This window comes from Podarcis pityusensis (assembly GCF_964106645.2).
Source record: "Podarcis pityusensis genome assembly, chromosome: 12".
Taxonomy (NCBI): domain Eukaryota; kingdom Metazoa; phylum Chordata; class Lepidosauria; order Squamata; family Lacertidae; genus Podarcis; species Podarcis pityusensis.
This window is the reverse complement of record NC_138037.1, coordinates 43,855,421-43,870,769: the sequence shown is the minus strand read 5'-3', so window position 1 is coordinate 43,870,769 and position 15,349 is coordinate 43,855,421. Positions and strand designations below refer to the sequence as shown.

The 15,349-nt window shown below is 39.8% G+C and overlaps 1 protein-coding gene across 9 annotated transcripts in view; it reads right to left on the bottom strand.

Moving 5' to 3' along the window:
• Positions 1-15,349, bottom strand: part of RBMS3 (RNA binding motif single stranded interacting protein 3) — a gene marked incomplete at its 3' end in the record, with an annotated part of 764,091 nt that overhangs the window by 133,780 nt on the left and 614,962 nt on the right. For all 9 annotated transcript variants that reach the window (XM_080974855.1, XM_080974854.1, XM_080974853.1 and 6 more), the window contains one exon: positions 8,979-9,058. In XM_080974855.1, the coding sequence (XP_080830981.1) occupies positions 8,979-9,058 (80 nt within the window). The remainder of the gene's footprint in view (positions 1-8,978; positions 9,059-15,349) is intronic.

Here is a 15,349-nt window from a genome sequence, read left to right as displayed (position 1 = left end):
ATGTCAATTTTTGTGTAAAACAAACAAACAACTAATAAAAATCATTCTAACGAAGACAAGTGGTCACTGATAGGTGCATCATTCAAAAAATTATACATTCCCATTTTAAACTCACACATCTTGACGGGCAGCACATCTTGTGGTACCAAATTCCATAGTGTAACTACGCACTGAGTGAAGTTATTTCCCCCTGAATTTTCCAACATTCAGCTTCTATGAATGTTCCCTGCAGGATCTGATTTCTTTCTGCAGGGCCTGTAAGACAGAGTTGTTCCGCCTGGCCTTTGGCTTGGAGCCAATTTGATTCCCCCCCCCCCCTTTCTTTTTCCTTTCTTCTCCTGTGATGAGGCTGCATTTTAATATTTTAATGTTGTATTTTAATCTTCTTTTTAAGTTGTATTCATTCAATTTGTTTTTAATATTGCTTGTTAGCCGCCCTGAGCCCGGCCTTGGCTGGGGAGGGTGGGGTATAAATAAAAATTATTATTATTATTATTATTATTATTATTAGGATCACCCTAGCTTCAATGTGTGTGTGAGAGAGCCCTTCCCTTTTCTACTCAGCACTAGTGAATCCTCAACTATTGCAAACTTTTCAGCACTGGGATGGTGGTTCATTTCACACTTTCTTGCCCTCACCCTTGATGGATCTCATCTATATTTCGAGGAGAAAGCTGCAGAGCACCGTAGGAGACAGAGACTCCCGTAGCAAAATTATGCATTGTGGAACATGCAACAAATAGTGGCCAAGGGGGATCTATTAACTAGCAATCAAAAGATAATTTAAAACATGGGAGAAGACAACAGGTGCCTAATGGATGGAGCACTGAAACATCTGGCAGAAACTTCTGGGTATAAAATGATACTGTTGTTCAGATAGCTTAATAAAAGGCCAAGCACCTACTGTCTTCCAACTCTACAGGATGGTATGTTTTTGAAAAATAATAATTTATGCTGTAAAAATTATCTGCATTGCTGCTCAAGGGACTGAACTTACAATAGACTTAGTATGTAAATAATTTTGTCCAAGAACTGAACCTTTCCATCACAGCTGCAGTTGACTTCCTGCAGGTTAGATGCACCCCCAGCAAGATCCATACCATGCAACTGACTCATTTTCTCAGGCTTGAGTCTGGCACGGCACTGAAAAGACTATAGATAAACTCCGGGATCATGTCACTACAAGGCTGTGTCTTATCTTTAATAAAAAGGAATATTTCTTCCCACACGTGGCCACCAACAAATCAACAGTTCCTTGCTGACTTTCAATTGCTACATATTCATTGACAAAGTCTTGTCCTTATGGGACTCTTGGCTCTTCAAAGCTAAAGAGTTTGTGTTCACTTCGATTGATTATTGAAAAAAATATCATTACTTCTAAATAACTAGCCAAGTGAACACTTTTTTTTTGAAAGAGTAAGAGAGAGACAGAGAGATACAGAGAAGAGAGCTATTTCTTTTTGCAATGGAAAGCCAATTAAACTGGCTCCAATATGGAAACTTCTGAAAAGTGTCATACTTCTTTTTAACTTTAATTATTCACATTCCTTTGAACCTTCAAGGAAAGGTTTTGTTCTAATCTAGGGAGAGTGCTGGGGAAATGTTATAACTTGAGCAATACTCTAATACGAAGACTAATGTAGGAGGTGGGGGGGGGGAGGAAGATTGATAATAATAAAAAAAGATGACTCAATATGACGTAGCTGATTTACAGTGTCAGGGGACATTCACGGAGAGCCATTAGGAGCTCTTTGAAAAGAAAATCTAAGTCATATTTGAACTTCAAAAGATCATGCAATCTGGGAAATATCATCCAGTTTCTGATTGTAAATATTTTATAACTAAAGCTCTATTAACTCCTCAGTGCTTTAAATCCAAAATGTTTTAAAATGACTTGAAAGCCTGAGGAGAATACAAGAGGAGAAGAAGAAGAAAAACACACACACACACGGAATAAAAAGAGATGATGGCAGCAGAAGCTTCATGTTAAAAATGAAGTAATTGCCTTCAGTACAAAATGTTCACAGACAAGACTGTCTGAATGGGGCGTACTTGCAGCATTTTCTGACACCCTTTTTATCCTCACCAACACACTAAGCAGGGCAAATGCTGGCATTTTATTCAACCAGTTTACCTCATGCATGCCCTGTCATAGCTTCCATGATACATGCCTGTGATGTCATCGTGCCATCCAACAGTGTCAGGGCGTGTCATCAAAAGTTGCAGTGACCCAATGGTTTACATATTTCACATAGTTATATACTACTTAATACCAAAACCAACACTCTTAATACCAATAATAACACTCTTTGCACAGGCCACAGGGCAGCTTACAATAAAAAGAAGGAAAAAACAAATTAAAATCCAATTAAAAAAACCTACAGTCCATCAAAACACCAACAACAACAGAGGCGCCATCTTCTTAAGAGGATTGAGGGGGCCTGGGTGCGACGCCATGTGACACCATGCACGTGACATCCCACAACACCCTGATATTGTGCATGCGATGCTGCGAGGAGCCAGGGGGCGGAGCCAAATGCCTCCTAAATATTGACACTACCACCCAGAAACTATCACCCCAGCCTTAAGCAGCCAGGTGCAATCTTGAGGTACCACGTTAGAGGAGTCTATGTGCAAGTATCTGTCCAGAAGCCAAGAGTGGAGCAGATGGGCCATATAGCTTCCCTCAGCTGCCTGAGGCGGGCCATCTTAGCAGATGCACGTCTTAAGTGGCCCTCCACCCCTGGCACAACCCTGCTTAAGTGTCGGCCCTCCATCTGGAGGCTGATAATGGATATATACCCAATGCTTGTGCCAAAGCCTACCAACATCTGTAATCAATAAAAGCTGTGGCCAAGTTTAAATCCCATAACTTTGTCCTGCCTGGTTTGTTTACTCCTGCTGTTGCCTTGGTTTCACCCTCTGGGAGGGCAGGGTGGTGGAAACTAATTGACAGCCAGTGCATTTGGGACACAATCAGTGTAATATACTCAAAATTATGAGCAACCTGTCCACTGAATTCTGCACCAATATGGAGATTACAGCTAGACCAAACTTCCCCGTTCCATACAATCTGCAGTTACAAATGGAACTGTATGTATGTATTGGGAGAGTAACTGAACAACACAACTGAATAACACAACTGTGAAGCTGCACAAGGGAAACACACCTACAACACAATGGGAATAAAGCAATTTGCCGATTTGACTGGCAAAGAGTTTAGGCAGAAAATGCTTAGATTCAGTGTTGAGCAGGTGCCATCATTGAATAATGTTCCTGGCAAAACTTGAGATCATTGAATTGGAAGTATGTTTTTATTTTTTTTTATTTTTAAAGAATGTTTTAATCTGTTTCTGCTTTGCTTTTGATTTGGAATTGTATGTCTGTTTACAGCCCTGGGCTCCTTGAGGAGGAAGGGCAGGATATAAGCAATAATAATAATAATAATAATAATAATAATAATAATAATTTATTTCTTATACCTCACCCATCACACTGGGTTACCCCAGCCACTCTGGGTGTCTTCCAACAAAATATAAAGGAACAAAACAGAACCTCAAACATTTTTAAAAGCTTGTCAAAACAGGGCTGCCTTCAGATGTCTACAAAAAGTTTTGCTTTTTGACTTCTGATGGGAGGGTGCTCCACAGGTTCCCTGTAACTTCACTTTTTGCAGTAATGGAACCGCCAGAATGCCCTCAGAACTGGCTGAACATAACCCATGTGTAAGCTGTGGTTTTTAAAGTATTATGATGCATAATGGGTATGGATAGAGGATAAACTGTTAGATATGTCAGAATATAGAAGAAAACTACCTCCAGGAGAGAGAACTGGTAGGATGTCCTTCATGGTAATTCTTCCTAATGTATTGCTATTAAACAGCAATCTGAACAGCTAGGGTGAGAGGCAGGAAGACAGAAATGTGCAAAAAAAGGAGAAAAGCTTCTTGTTTCTAAGGATAAGAAAATAAAAAACTAAGATGCTACTAGTACAGAACTTCCTAGTAAATCTTCTGGCAGGATATTAAGTTTTATTTCAGTTACTCTTTCTAAGGAAATATATTGCTCTTAAGTGTGTAATTTCCCATTTTGAAGCTATTTCTTAGGAACAATAATTAAAGCAGAAGAAGGCATTAAGAGGCCTAAGAGAAATATTCAAGCTTATGAAAGAACATGAAGCAAAATTAAATGTCCAAAACCGGATGAGATGGATTTTCAATATCAATACCAAAAGGGCCTCGTTGAGGGCATGATATGGATAAACATAGCAATTCTTGTTCAATTTAAATACAGGTTGTTGTTGTTTTAAAAAAGGAAGGTATATTTGGTGCTGCTTATTATTGTCCCTCCAGTTTCTCATATTTTGAGAGCGATCAAAGCCAAAAAAGCAAAAAGAACTTTGGGAGAAACTGTCCGTCGTGAGGGGAATGAGTCAAATCCACTACTGGAAAGGTTACATGTTTCCATTAAAAGGCTCGTTAGCAAGTAGGAGAGGAAACCTGGAATAAACAAGATGTTTCCCCAAACATGAAATCTGCTCCATTCTGTACAGACTCTTCTAACAGTCCGCTAGGAATTCAGGTGAAAAGTGTGAAGCAACTGTATTTAACCTCTGACTCATTGGTAAATCTTTTCTCGCAGCCAGACAGCTGGTCAGTATATCAGCTAATATCCAAAAACTGATATATATCTGTATTATTATTATTTACACACACATATCCCTCTGTCTCATGCTCTCAAGTTTCCGAATTTCCTACTTAAATTCATAAAGAGGTCACAGCAATAACTAGAGCCCATTTTCCCTTTCATGCCAATTATTGCGGCACTGGGAGGATAATTTTCAGACTCTGATTGTGCCTTTCCAAATACACCGGGAGACTTGATTCTCTTTGCCTCGCCATGCAGGAAGATCAGTAATTGCCTGGAGGTGGATAAAGCATAATGCTTCTATCTTTGCTGAGAGGCATAAATCCAGGTTTATTACAGAGATGTATAAATTGAGTAGAAGCTGTGAGGGGAAACTACATGAATATAAAGAAACTTCTACTTAACCTTTTCCCCTCCCTCTCGTCTTGGAGGAAGTAAAGGACAAGCTAAACCCACCAACAGGGAATGGAGCAATTTATAACTTTTCACTGTATCTTAAATATTATTATTTCTTTTATTCCGTCTTTCTTTCTTTCTTTTTTTGCTGTGTGAGCTCTTAAGGAGTATTATAACCAATACAGTACAACTGTCTCAAAGATGTATTTTGACAGCACCCTGCTTAGGTAATTACACCCAAATGCTCGCCCTATACAAATCAATGAAATGGTGATAATTCCGAATCAATCATATTTACAGATCCGCAATTCTCTCTTACAAGGCTAGAGGGAGTTCACTGAGTCACTTTCCAGGGGATTTTTAGAATACAACAATATCCCACTGAGAAGCATATCTGAGGGTGAAGAAAGCAGAAAGCTACTGGATAAATTAGAATTCAAAAACAGGGTTTGATTTCTACCATGTACACATATGCAGTCAATCCAATCTGTGATCATTAAAATCAAATTCTAGCAGGCAGCATATATGCACATTTGTAATTTAAATATACCATGTAATTGAGGTGCAGTTTTCTCTTGTTTTCATACCCTTATTTTCCTAATGACAGACAGCTAATGTAACTGCTTTAAAATATTTTCTACATAAGCATCTCAGAGCACCCAGACACACCTATATGGGGAAGAGAGATAAGCATTTAATAAAGGAATCTTGAAATGTAATGTTCCTTTTTGCAAAACAGACAGAAAGGTGCCATCAGGAAGATTAGCTGAAGGGTACATTAAAAAGCCAAGTTTATCTGCTTACACTTATACAGTATATATCCTCATTCAAATTTCTCCTTTTGTGAGAAAGCTCTTCACAAATGCCTCTTCCCCACTTGACACTAGAGGGTAAAAAACTACAGCAAGGCTGCTATTTTTCTGCACCAGCTTTTTATATTATTACTCATTTAGATACTTTTATACTGACTTTTCACTTCCAGACTGGATATGCCCAAGGTAACTTGCGGAACAAAATGAAAACCTAACCACAACATCAATAAAAATGCCATGCATCTAGATCAAATACAAAAAGGAGGCAAGAAAAACTTAAGAGACTTGATCTAAGCGGAAGAAAACATATGAAGCAGATAAATGAGAGGACTGCCAGAGGAGAAATGGTGATTAAAAAAACTGGGAAATTGGGGGACAGCCAAACCTCCTAAAACAGGGAGTTCAGCATCTTAGATGGGTGGTCTCTCCTAAACTCGTAGGATTAATTCAGAAGTGATCTGGGATCTTCCAGAAAAACCAGGGACCATTTTTCTGCTAACCCCCATGTCCCAACGCACACGCCTTATTAAACAGTGGCGGCAACAGCAGCTGCGATGGTAGAAAAGAAAATGGAATTATGGGAGATGTAGTTCTGCCAAGGGCTACAGCTTTTCAAGGGTTCTATTTTCCAAACGGTATGTTCATATGTTAATCAAATGTTAATCAAAATATGTTCATATGTTAATCAAAATGGTTATTCAAAATGCTGATCATAGTGCTATGTGTTAAGTGCTGAGCTGCTGTTTATCCCCATTCTTCGTCTAAGTACTGACTTGCTTAATAATGCTTATCCTTGTTGCCCATCAAAAGGCTGACCATTTAGGAATCCAATAGGATTGGAGCTTAGACCTGCAAGATGTGGGGCATTGTCCCCACTGATGTAAGGAGAAAGAGGGCTTGACTCCCATTCAGGGATTCCAAGGCCTTGCTAGGAATAGGACAGAAATTTCGTTCACAATTCACAGCAAAATTACCAAACTGACAGTTCTTGAAATAATATGCAAGCTGAAAAAACCAGCCATCCTTCAAAATTTCCACTCTTGGAGTTTTGCAATGCAGTTCTCCAGTCAAGTAATGTGTGTGCAAAAATGCATACAGAATGTGCATAAAAATGTGTATATATATTTGCAACAATAATATAGAAAAGTGCATTACAGAAAATTGCTTACAAAATTTGCATTTTAGGCAAAATACACTAATGCATATATCAGGAGAAAATTGCACTAAAATACTGGTGAATTTTCATGAGCTCTTTTAGAAAGAAAGAAAGAAAGAAAGAAAGAAAGAAAGAAAGAAAGAAAGAAAGAAAGAAAGAAAACCCATGTAGAAACCCATAGAGATGTAAAGACAAGATGGGGGGGGGAATGAGAGAGAAATCATAATTTGACAGATGCACTCGTCCTTATTCCTTCCTTGCCTCCACTCTAGAGTTCCTGTTCAGAAGCCAAAACTTGGAAGTTGAGTTCCCTGCACTCACTCCCAGTTCTCCAAAAGCTAAAGGACACTGAAATAGTTCCTGAGCCCAAACATGATCTCTGTAAATTTAGTTCTTGCAGCATCATTGGCTGCTGGAAGCTCTGCCATAGCATGAATGCTGGATTTTGGGGTCGTAGGTAACATTATGTAAGTTTTTTGTTTTTTTAAAAACAGCCCATAGTTTCTAGATAATTTACGCATGGCGCAGTTCCACCTAACACTTCTTTTGGATGAGAACTCTGAATTCAATATTATGCATATAAAACTTGGGGAAATCCTACACTTAAAAGTCATAAAGCTGCTGCATTTACGGCCAGCTGACTCACATATGCTAAGAGCATTTTATTACTGAGTGATGTGGGAGATTGTTTACAGAGGACAAGGATTCTGTTGACCGGAAATCTGCTCAAAATCAATGCTATCCTTCGCATTTCCATCGGGTGTAGCTATGATATTAGGCAGGTTCATATCGCAACTACTGCAATTGCTAGACAAGAAATGTCCATCTGATGGTATCTTTGTATGTAGAATTGTACCACAATATTCTGTGACCGATCTTGAGTTTCCCTAGGATAACATGTGAATCTACTCACATACATTGTTAATTAATATTTACTTAACCAGGGTGTGGGGTGGGTTGAGTGGCTCTTCCAATGGATGTATTTTTTCTGCACTGAAAGGTTGGATGCCATCATCAGGGATGCTAACAGGATTTCCTGGGCGCGTTGGGGCCCCTGCACCACCATCATGTGCAATCTATTGGCAAGATCTGCTGCTTATTGTTTACAACCTGCCAAGATGTACACAACCTTGATCTCCTGGGAGGAGGTTTTTTGTTTTTATTTTTACTATGCATTTTGTGGTTTTTATATTGTAATTTTATGTTGTGAACTGCCCTGAGATCTGCAGGTGAAGGGTGGTATACAAATAATAATAATAATAATAATAATAATAATAATAATAATAATAGCAATAATATTCTACTCCAAGTGGCCATAAGTGCAACACAACATTTTGTGTGACTTGAAGGTGACATACTTTTTCAATTCCGATCATCAGGATTCACATGTAACTACTGTTTACACACATAAGTCAACCTAGATTTTGCACATAATATGTAAACATGCCCACATGAATTCTCATTCTGCTCTCCATTTCAGTAAGAAAAACAAATAAAAATGTGGGAAGCTGTAATTGTGAGCAACAAAGAGGAAACACTATAGCAATTCAAGCTCAATCTAAAATGCTGTAAAGGTAAAGGGAGCCCTGACCATTAGATCCAGTCGCTGTGGCATAAAGGACAGTAAATACATTGATGGCAAGTAAGAACTCATGATAGTGGGAAATGGGTTCAGTGACCTCTCTATGTAATGAGATTCCATAGGTTGAATTAAATCTATTTCCCCTTTATCTTCCTCCACTCTCATTTTCTCCTCCCCCACCCAGTTTATTTGGTTTGTTTGATTAATATACTTAATGTGGAGGTGGGGGTGTCAAGACCTAAGACATACAACAGCACAAATTCAATGCAAATTGGAGAGAGAGAGACCAATATGTGAAATGTCAAGTCAGAACTCTCCTCAAGAGCCATTTCTGGAAAAGGAGCTTCCATATTTTATCACACACAGAGAGAACACACAACACTTACCTGGCACACCAGGGGGTGTTTTCAGGTATTTCCCATTAAAATGCTGAATAACTACTTCACATTTTTCGGTAGATTCCATCCTGAGAAAGAGAAAAAATAATAATAATTATGGAACATCGATCAGATGACAGGTATCAAGAAAAAGTCACGCAATATCACTTGATAATGAAACGTGCCGCCTGCCTCCATTATACTGATGCTTTAACAGGAATTGCGATACTTTTCTGTCTGGATGCATTGGTTTTGTACATCCAAGTCTCTGTGTCAGTTACACTTACAACATTACCTTTGTGTGTGTGTGTGTTCTGAAAATCATGTGGGCATAGGAGGAGGAGGAGGCTGCTGGATCAAGCCAATGAACCATCTTGTCCAGGATCTTGATCTCACCGTGGCCAACCAGATGCCTATGGGAATCCCACATGCAGGGATTCTCCAGCAACTTCTAAAACTGGAGGTAGTACATAATCAGAATGACTAATAGCTACAGATACTCCATGAAACTGCCTAATCCCCATTTAAAGCAATCCGAGTTGGTGGCCGTCACTCCCTTCAAATCCACACAATACATACATATATATATGTTTTAAAATACAAAATTATAAAACACAGCACACAATTTATCACAAATACATTCTTATTGGACTTCCATCAGCACCTCTGATAATCCTCCGTCTTGTTCACTTCTTACGCATTTCCTAACTTAATATTGCCTTTATATCTTTAACATATCCTATCTCCTTCTTCATTTTTGCAATATTTCTAATATTATTCCTCACAGAGCTTCTTGCAAACCTACAAACGTCGTCTGATCATCACAAATACTTTTCAAATAATCCGTAAATTTACTCCAGTCCTGAGTAAACTTCTGGTCCCGCCGGTTTCGGATCCTTCCCGTTAGTTTATCAAGTTCCGCATAGTCCATTAATTTCATCCTCCACACAATACTTTTAAAGCACATTTATTTTTAATATGTTTGATTTTTATTGCTTTCCAAATTTTTATTTTTATTTTTACAAATTTGACCTCTCATTAATTCAGATTGAAAAAATGACTCCCCAACCGGCCATCTTGACTTTTCTCTTCCCACCCTTATTAGCTGCTCAATTTTCAAATGACATTTCGAAAATATTTTAACATTTTATCTCCCCACCCCCAGTTTTCTTCCTCTTCGTTTCCCACTGGCTGCTCATTTTTCAGTTCCTGCTAGACTTTTACTATGTGCATCCAAAGCACATGACTTCCTGCAAAGAACCCTGGTAACTGTAGGCTGCTAAGGGGACTGGGAATTATAACTCTGTGAAGGGGAAGCTACTATTTCCAGCGTTATTCTGAGGAAGTCATGTGCTTTAAAAGTGTACTGTGCATGCTATAAATATACAGTGCAAAGAATTATTTCTGTTTACCCTGAATCTTCCGGCATTCATTTTCACTGGATGGCCCCAGATTATTTTTTTATTATTATTATTATTATTATTATTATTATTATTATTATTAGAGAGAGAGAGACTTTTCCCTATCCACTTTTCCTACAACATGCACAATATTTTATTAAAAAGTCTCAAACGCTGCAATTTTTCCTCAAAGGGAAACTGGCTACTTTTGGCATTTTAAAAACATGTTTTACTGAGGTGCAGGCTACAATAAACTTTGAATGGGCTGTGGTGTTCCTGGCATCCTGCATTCAGGAGAAATGGGGTGGGGGGTATGCACGTCCCCCCTTCATAAGTGACCCTCTGTTTCCCAGACAATATCACCATTATGAAATGCTCCCTGGTAAGACCTTCAGTTGGGATAATATATTCCCCCCCACCCAACTAAACTTCCTCAACCACAATACAAGCAATACAGAAGGGAAAGTTAAATCAGCCGGGGTAAATTGGGGAAAATATTTTAAATTTAAACTTTTAAAAAAGATTTAAATCAGTCCATTGGAACAAAACATAAGGATTCTAATTTTCAAAATGGCAGTAGTTGTTATGGGAGCGGTTTCTCCTGAGGAAAACAACCCCCCCCCCAACAGACATTTTGGTCCTTCCTGCAATTTTTTGCTGTCTGAAGAAAAGCTCTGAGAGACTGAAGTAGCAAGTTGGTTGAGGGAATCTTACCCCCTTACCAACTTTGCATTTCTCATTTTCTGAGGCCAAAATGATTGTCTTGTTCTGCATCTGACAGTAATTCCCCTCCCACTATACTTCAGAGGTCCAATTCTCCAGAAGAAACGGTCACAAAAAGCTTTCTGCTAGCTGAATCTACCTGGGTACCACACTTCCACTTCCACGAGAGGGAAGCACCAAATTTCCTTCAACACCACATTTTGCACTTTCCGCTCAGAGGAGGGAGATCTTCATTTCCTCCTCCCCTCCTGATCTTCTCTGTTTCCCAGCCACCTTTAGTTAGCATGCAAATAGGGATTGTGATGAAAACCATTACAGTGGTACCTCGGGTTACAAACACTTCAGGTTACAAACACTTTGGGCTACAGACTCCGCTAACCCAGAAGTAGTACCTCGGGTTAAGAACTTTACCTCAGGATGAGAACAGAAATCACGCGGCGGCAGCAGGAGGCCCCATTAGCTAAAGTGGTACCTCAGATTAAGAACGGTTTCAGGTTAAGAACGGACCTCCGGAATTTAATAAGTTCGTAACCAGAGGTACCACTGTATTTTCAAATTTGGTACTGAAACCAGGCATGGTTCTGTGCTTTGGGCTCAGTATTGAAGCAACTTGCATAACATTCTGTGTGAATCCAATTGATTTCACGGTGCCCCTGTCCCCTTTTCCAAACTTACACTTTGTATGCAAAAACACAATATATACTAACAAATCAATTCAAATCAATTCCAGTTGCCTACCCTGGTCACATACTTCTAACACCCCAAAAAGTTTTTAAATCCCCTCAAAACGCCTTGGCTAACCTTAAAACATACTTCATCCACACTGCTCATAAAAGGGAGCTGCTATCAGCCCATTTCTGCTTAAAAGCTCCATCCCCAGCAGACCAGCCATACCAAGCTGTGAAAATCGAAAACTCATATCTGTCTCTGAAAGAAGATCTGGTAGGATTTCCCCAAAGAAATGATGCTAAAGGGACAGTATAGAAAGTTCCAACATTGCAAACATGTATCAACCTTTTCCATTTTCTCTCTCTTCCCAATACTGGCTGCCACTTGATTTTTTGGCCCCCAGCTTGCTGCGCCTCCAGCAAGAAAACTGCTATAAACTCAATATATTTTCACGTAGCTTGCCTCAGCTTCCTTCCACAGTGCATTAACATACAGCCCCCAAAGGCTGACCCAAAAACTCAAAAATATGCGATATGGTAATATGCATTCTTCTGGAGTGTGAAGATGCTCTCCAGAGTGTCAACACGGGGTTTGCATTCTCCTGTAGCGGTTTTCAGAGGCAGTTTGGAAAATGTGAATAGGGGATGATTTAATGGTATCAAAATGCATGTTACTTTATTTCAGGAGGAGGCACTAAAACTGTCCCTCTTGACTTGTAATCATTGCAGTCTTTTGTACACCTGTTTTTTAAATGCTGCCACAACCACGTGGGCTATGGACCTTTCGACAAAGAACAAAACGACTGATGCCGAAGATTGTTCACTTTGGCTTCATTCAGATTTAACTAAGCGTACGTCGGCAGCAAATCTATAGAGACTCTTGTCTCTGAAAGAATAAATGCAATAAAAGCCTGTTTTCTGTAGCTGCGGGCGTGGAGTGTCAAACCATGTTACGCTGCACCACACAGCAGTGACAATTTCATTTTAATACATGGGGGCACATCCTTAACAACCCAAAAGTATTCCCAAGCAAAGAAGGCAAGGGAGAGGCTGCCAAATGAAAGAGCGTCTGTATGCTCTGTGCATTTTATGTGGGAAGAAAATAAAAGTGAAGCCCACAGTGCTCTAGAATGACAAAAAAAAGTGGGGAGGCCCAGATTTTGAATAGCCACCTCAGAAAGAATGAGTTCATTTTCTTCTCAAGTTCCACAATTAACAGCTTTCAAATGCTAGGGCTAGCTATCTGTAATCTGGCACACACTTCACTTGAAACAGACACTAGCATTATCAAATCCCATCTGAAAACGAAGCACAATAGACAAAGCTGTAGCGACATACTCCTTTCAAGCACAGTGCTCAATAGCTACAACTGGGCCCATTTTTCTTCCACGTTACCTGAATCCTTTGGAGCCACCTAGAACAATGTTGTAGCAGGCAGTCCACGACACATTAAGCCTGGCTTCAGATCGCAACACGAAAATTCACACGTTCCGCTGGGTCCGCTTGAATGCCAGAGATATATTTGCAATTGCTTTATATGGGACACGGCTTGCTGAATTACCAGTATGACATCCACTCTGCGAAACATATTTCTACCTTATATATCTCCCAGCAGAAGCATATACACATTTCCCTCCCAGAATATACTCTTCTAAAATATACTTTTGCTGTATTTTACAGAAGCTAACATATGTAAGCTATTTCATTAGTGAACGAGAAACCCATCCAGTGAGCAAAAATGTCTAACACATATAATGAATACTGAGTATTCAAAAGTACTGACCACCACTGTGCTTCTGCAGACCTACCTACCTACCTACCTACCTACCTATCTCTTTAAAAATATTTATATTGGCCCAGTGTTAACAAGAGCTCGCATAGAGGGTATTGCATTGTGAGAAAATTTAAATGGCTTGGCAGAATCCAGTAATGCAGGGCTGCCATTAGCACAGATTCTAGGCTGTCATGGTTCCACTACAACTACTATTATATTTTGTGAACCACCCTGAGATCTTATTATGAAGGGCAGTTTATAAATCTAATAAATAAATAAAATATAAATAAATACTACTGTTGGGTTGGGGCGGCCTTGGCTGGAGCACTGACCTTGAACTGTCAGTCCTGTGTGGCTGGACTCACCTGCATCATTTAAATTCCATCGCTATAATGTGTGCCCATAATGTATACACGACAGTTGTTACATTGTGCGGATTATTTATTTATCATTAAATTTATATCCCACAAAGGGCGGCAAACGTCCAAGTGATAAAACAATAAAGATGTCATAAAAACAATTCCAGATGCAGACTGGGAAATATCTCAGCTTAAAAAGGCTTGCTGAAAGAGGTCTTCAACAGGCACTGGAAAGACAAGAGAAAGAAAGGTCTTCAACAGGCATTGGAAAGACAAGAGAGAAGGCACCCATCTAATATTCTTCTTCTTTGGCGATCACTCGTAGCTGAGTAAGATTGCCTTCCATAAACACGTTTTTAACAATGAGTCCATAAGTAACTGTGGAGGCCAATTCTGGATTCACACATCCTTCCACAGTGGGGACATTGGTTTCCGGGCAGGAGTTGATCACGGTGTGGATTTGCCAATCGTGCCTTCCTCTTAGCGCGTTTCTCCCTTTCGTCCTGAGTTCAAGCATCTTCAAAGCCCAAGGCACCTTTGGTAAAGGCTGTTCTCCAACTGGAGCACTCGCAGGCCAGTGTTTCCCAGTTGTCCGGGGAGGGGCTTGGTTTTACTGGTGAATGTGCTGGGGAGTCCAATGATGTGGGCCTGTTCTTCAAGGTCTGCACTGCTATGTACCACTACCCAGTAATCCTGTTGCCTCTGGAGTTGGGAGTGGGAATGGGCATGTGGGGCCAGCCTCTGCTGCTGCTGCTGCTGGAGGGCCCTCATTTCCAGGGAGTCCCACAACAGTACTTTGCCCAGGGTCTCTTGAAACTTGATGTTGGCCCTGGAAGAACCATAGATCACAGGCTTTGTAGGATAGTGCGCAAGCTTTTCAAACATAAGATTCCAGATCAAATCAGTGGTGTCTTCCTTTAAAATGCTACGGGTGGTGGCACACCTTGGAATGCTATTTTGCCCGAGCTTGTGGTGACCTACCAAACGCAGCAGACCGCAGATGTGCTTGATATGGTCAACAAGGCAACCTCCTGAGATCTCTTCATCACAAGCAGACCATCAGTAGCTTCAATTCACAGATATGCCCAAAGTTTCATGGGAATTAGCCCTGACTCAAAAAGCAAGCTATATCATATATAGACAGACAGGTAGTTTTAATTCTATCAGTGCTTAATTGTTTTCCCCATGTTTTTAGCAGTTCTTATTTTGTCTGCAAGCCACCTTGAGTCCCATTAAGGGAAAAGGCAGGATAAAAATAAATATATAATCAGCAGCAGCTGCTTCAAAGAAAGTGACTGTCAATGCCTCTCTGGCTCACAGAAATTGAGAAAAATACCAGGAACATCCAAAGAAATATTACTTTAGTGAAAGTTTCCGCTGTGAATTTGTGTACCGATAATGCTTATAAAACATAAGTGTTGAAAGTTAGACATTCCATGTTGATAATTTAAGCCAA